Source organism: Sprattus sprattus (genome assembly GCF_963457725.1).
Source record: "Sprattus sprattus genome assembly, chromosome: 16".
NCBI classification, from domain to species: domain Eukaryota; kingdom Metazoa; phylum Chordata; class Actinopteri; order Clupeiformes; family Clupeidae; genus Sprattus; species Sprattus sprattus.
The window spans coordinates 15419366-15424679 of NC_137914.1; the positions used below are offsets into that span (position 1 = coordinate 15419366).

At 39.4% G+C, this 5314-nt stretch overlaps 1 protein-coding gene across 1 annotated transcript; it reads left to right on the plus strand.

Annotated features, from left to right (window-relative positions):
* Window positions 1-3968: 3968 nt before the first annotated feature.
* Window positions 3969-4973, plus strand: npbwr2b (neuropeptides B/W receptor 2b; the record flags this gene model as incomplete). Its single annotated transcript, XM_080853810.1, has 1 exon — window positions 3969-4973. The coding sequence occupies one exon, from the start codon at window positions 3969-3971 to the stop codon at window positions 4971-4973; it is 1005 nt and encodes a 334-aa protein (XP_080709936.1).
* Window positions 4974-5314: the final 341 nt, after the last annotated feature.

Sequence of the window (5314 nt, forward strand, 5' to 3'; positions counted from 1 at the left end):
AGTCAAAACCCCCAAGGAAAGGCACAATCTTTGTGAAAATGTTACTTGCATTCTTAAAAAACAAAGTTTAAAAACTAAAGCTTTCTTCGAAAACTAAATAACTCTTCTATAAACAGACTTGTCCAAGAAAGTCTTGTGGGATCTGACATTGGTGGTTCGTGCTGAGAGTACACATTTGGGGACTTAATGTTTTGGTGATGATATGTGATGAGAACAGAACAAGCTTTTCCTGCAAAAGCAATCAAAAACATGGCATAAATCCCCGGGTGGAGTTTCAATCTGTAATGCTACTTCAGTTCTCTAGATTCATGAGGTGGTGGACTGGGTTGCAACTCCCTCCTACATTTATACTTAAATCAATCACGGTGCACAGCAGTATGTGTCTGACTCTGAGAGGCTCCATCCAGGTCCCTGTCCTTTTATCCAGGAGTAAGCTTCATGCATCTGCTATCCGTCCACAGCTGGATCTCTACATGTGGCTAAGACACCTGGTCAATAGCAGAGGTCAGGGCACTTTGGTGTAAATTATTTTTACAGTTAACATTTTCAAATAATTTCTGTATTATTTTTGGTCAACGTGCTAGTGTTCTGTGTTCAAACATTCCTGGCTCCTGACTTAATATATGCAGTTCAGTTCTTCAAGGCAGTGTTTAATAATATGTCAAATTGAAATGGAGCTGCCAGTTTATCTCTAAAGTTGCCAGTGAAGAATGATACACAAAAAAAAAATCATCTTTTGTTTTTAGTGGCCGTGCACAGGCGTTCAGAACCTATGCAGGCAATGTCCCATATGACATTATAACAACAATGAAATTGTAACTTGTAAAAGTGCTAATCACATTCAAAATGGTATATTTGATCTACAGTATATGAAATCAGCACTATTCTACTTAGATATTTATTTAAAAATATCACAAGGATAACTGAAGAACTACCTGAGTGAGTTGTAATGGCAAACGTGGAATCAAGAAAGTGGATAAGATATGCAACTCTAATTGATATATTGGAACTTCTATGACCTTCCACAATGTTTGACAACTTTGAGCATTTAGGTTCCTGACAGATTTCATTGCTTAGATGCCTATGTTACTATCCTCCACCCCCTGAGCACATTTCCTTTTCTATTCTACTCCGCTTTGTTTCTTGTTAGTGTCACACCTGATTTATATCCAATCCACACTACTGCCAGGTTCCTATCGCCCTTCCCTCACCTGCAATTCCTTTATTTTTGAAGGGTGATTGAATGAGCCCTATCCTGACCCGACCCAACCTGAATTTATGCACAGAAATGTGTTGTTTGCACCCAACATCACATCTACTGTTCACTTTGTCAGAAATAATGTCAAATGTCAAAACTCACCCTGTCCTTTTCCCAAACTGAACACAACAAAACAGTGAGCAAAGGTTGCACATCGAGCATAAACACTGAATGTGCAACATTGCCTTAAACCTATTCAATTTTACTGAAAATACCGCTAAAAAGGCAAGAGCGACATTGTGAGAGTGGCATAAAGACTATGAATACTAAGTGTGAGCAGTTCAATGAAAAAATGTTCACCAGTCCTTAGTAAGCATTAAATGAAGTTCAAAGGAAATATGGTTCAGTGAGACGCTGGAGATTATATCAAAATCAGTGCACTCCTTCAAATTTTGATTAAAGGGCCTCCATCCCAGCCTCTGAAAAAACAAGACATAGGCAATCCTTTTAGAAGGCACGCACAATCAAGGATCAAGGTACAGAGAAGAAGCAACATGCAATTTAGAAGAGGGTAAATGCCACTCTTCTGTCCCTGTTGGTACTTAATTATGCATTTGCTTGGGATTTACATGGAGCAAAAATGGTTAGATGAGTCTCTTAATTCACAAATAAATGTCAAGCAATTCACAAATGTATCTCTTAATTTACAAATAAATGTCATGAATTTCGTGATTGACATATTAATGCCATGTGATTCATAAATGTAAACGCTGTTACATTAAGTTGGATCAAGTGTCAGAACTATCATCAGAATTCAGCCAGATTAAGTATCCGTAGTTCAACCGTAACCATAGCCTACAAAGTATTGAATTCTGAGAATTGAACAGCGTCTGTTCTACAATGTCTGTTCTTTCACTGTCCAACGCCTTTAGTCTTGCATAGATAGTAGGCCACCTGTGGTTATAGATAATACATGACAGTTACCCATTTATTTTTCCAGGTTAAGACATGTTTGCATCTAAGGTGTCTGGTATCCAAGGTGACTGATAAAGTAGGCCTATACAAGTATTTACTTGCCCTGATACTTAGCCTGCAACCACCATGATGTACCAACTAAGCCACAACAACACAGGCTGATCATCAACCCAGTGATCATTTGCTTATATTTGTGTGTGGATGCCAATTCCTCACACTGTACAGGTTTAGCCTCTGAGGTACGTCATTTCAGTCTCTTGTGTAACATACACATCAAATATGTAATATATAAAACAAATAGATCAAAGAATGTGTTTCAGAGCTGCTGAGCATGTGCATTTGTAAATATTCCTTTAGTTATTAAAGCAATAAACATTATGACTACACAACCAATATTTGCAAATTTCACACAAAGACCTGTTACCTGTAACTAGTTGGCTAGTTACTCCGGTAACAGGTCTTTGTGTGAACTTGGCAACCAGTGGTTTTGTTATTCAACCACAGTACAACCGAAGAGATGATGGCCCCAATTTGTGAGCAGTCCTTTATGGCAGGCACGCCCAAGAAAGCCATTATGGTATTAGCCAAGGTGGCAGTGCCATGCAGTATTTTTGTATATAGTTTTTTCATTTGTTTTAAGATATTTGAATGCAACTTATTCCACTGGTAACTCTAATGCATCAATCGATTATTACTGATCATCAATAATAATACGTTTTTACGGATTCACCTAAGATTACTGTTTTCATCATTAATTACTCCAACTGCTGGTCACACGAAAATATTTAATACCAGCTACTAAGATAATTGTTTGTTCCAGACATATGTATTGTGATTTGTGAAAGAGGAAGAACATGTCGGGTGGATCATCCAAACAGCTCTGTAATATGAGAATGTTAGAGTATTCTCCAATCCATTATTAAAATCCATACAAAATAATGGCCTTCAAGGATAGCACATCTGCCTCACTCTCCCATCTAACATCATTAGTGATTAAACTCACTCAGCTTTTTTTAATACAGTTTTTTCGTGTTTATGATCCACAAACCATCAGGAAATCACAACTTCACAATGACTTGCAGGCAACAGTGTCAACAACGCTGGCTGGTTGGGTATCTGTGGTTCATTTTAGTTCCTTCTCAGTTTTTACAGCGTCGAAGCGCTTTAACGACAATGACGTCACCCGCTCTACTCACCAACATGTTAGGATACGACGGAGCCGCGCTGCTCAGCGACAGTTGAAGGACTACGCAGGGAGAGGGAGCTAGCATGCATGGTAAGGAAATAATTTAATTCACAGGTGGCATTTGTTTTTTTGTTAAATACATACAGCATTTAGAGTCAATGCACTTTTGGTAACAAGAGCAGAATCTTTTTTCTCATTAGCTTGTGCAAAAATATTTATTAGGAAAAAAAATGCAAATTTACTTTTGCATTTTTAAAATGGTGAATGCTGTGCCATGTTTTCAATGTTCTTTCTTATTAGGTTATATAAGGAGATGTTCAGATGTGATTGGGTTACTGTTAATCATTGTTGTTGTGGATATGTTGGACATGTGGATGTGATATGTACACTTTCATATCATTTTTATTTTTATTAAATACCTCTTAAAAGGATCAATTTTCATGTCTTATGTAACTGTTTCTTCTGGCTTTCTTTTGTAGGTGTGATGGCAAAGACGTAAATTATAACTGCTCTGGACCATATTAAAGCCCAGGACGCCACTAATCTGCGAACATAAGTTTAACATTTATTTTAAAGTAGAGAAAACACACTACCAGCCGTTGTTCAGAAATGGAAAACGTTACACACGAACCCAACACATATCCACCATGCAACTCAAGTGTGGACCTCTACTCCTTCAATTCAATGAACCGAAGCGAATTAAACTGCGTTCCGCCAGAAGACTTTTACTACTACGTGGTTTATGTGGTTGTGCCCATAGTTTATTCGGTCATTTGCGCTGTCGGACTGACGGGAAACACGGCGGTCATCTATGTCATTCTAAAGGCACCCAAAATGAAAACTGTCACCAATATGTTCATCCTGAACCTGGCCATTGCAGATGAGTTATTCACGCTTGTTCTGCCACTCAACATAGCTGAGCATCTTTTGCACAGCTGGCCTTTTGGTGAAGTGCTTTGCAAGATGATATTGAGTATTGACCACTATAACATCTTCTCCAGTATTTATTTTCTGACCGTGATGAGCGTCGATCGCTACCTGGTGGTCCTAGCCACTGTAAAGTCTAAACAGATGCCATATCGCACATACAGAGCAGCCAGGATTGTCAGCCTGTGTGTGTGGCTTTTGGTCATTCTTATAGTCATGCCCTTTACTGTGTTTGCAGGAGTTAACATCAGTCCAGATGACTCCAAAAACTGCCTGTTGAGTTTCCCTAGTCCCGAAGACTTGTGGATGAAGGCAAGTCGGATTTATACTCTCATTCTAGGCTTCGCTATTCCCGTATCCACTATATGCATCCTGTACACACTGATGCTCTACAGACTCCGGAACATGCGTCTGAACACGAACGCCAAAGCCCTGGACAAGGCGAAGAAAAAAGTTACAATTATGGTGTTTATCGTGGTGGCAGTCTGCTTTTTCTGTTGGACACCTTTCCACCTCAGCACCATAGTTGCCCTCACTACTGATATGCGACAAACTCCACTGTTGATGGGAATCTCCTACTTTATCACCTGTCTCAGCTACGCCAACTCCTGTCTAAATCCTTTTTTGTATGCGTTCCTGGATGACAGCTTCAGAAAAGCGTTTAAGAAAATGCTAGAATGTACATAAACTTGAAAGTGACATAATTTGTCCAACAGACTGCCGATAGAAAAGGCAGAGTAAAATGCGCAACTACAAACAAGTTGTTTTGCTCAAATAGGCTACTACATTGCAACTGCTCCTGCACATGCGTGTCTTGTCTGAGCCGATTTACGTGCTACCATTTCGTGGTGTTAGCATCTGTCTCCCTCTTGTGTCGTGTTAAGGTACACGCACTACAGGAGCCACTCGGGCGCTCTGTTCACTGACATGATTAGCTAGTAACACTCAAACGCCACTGGGGAAACTCTGTATATAACATTCACGGCGTTTTAATTGTATGGCGCTCGTAAGACATGCCATTGTAACCA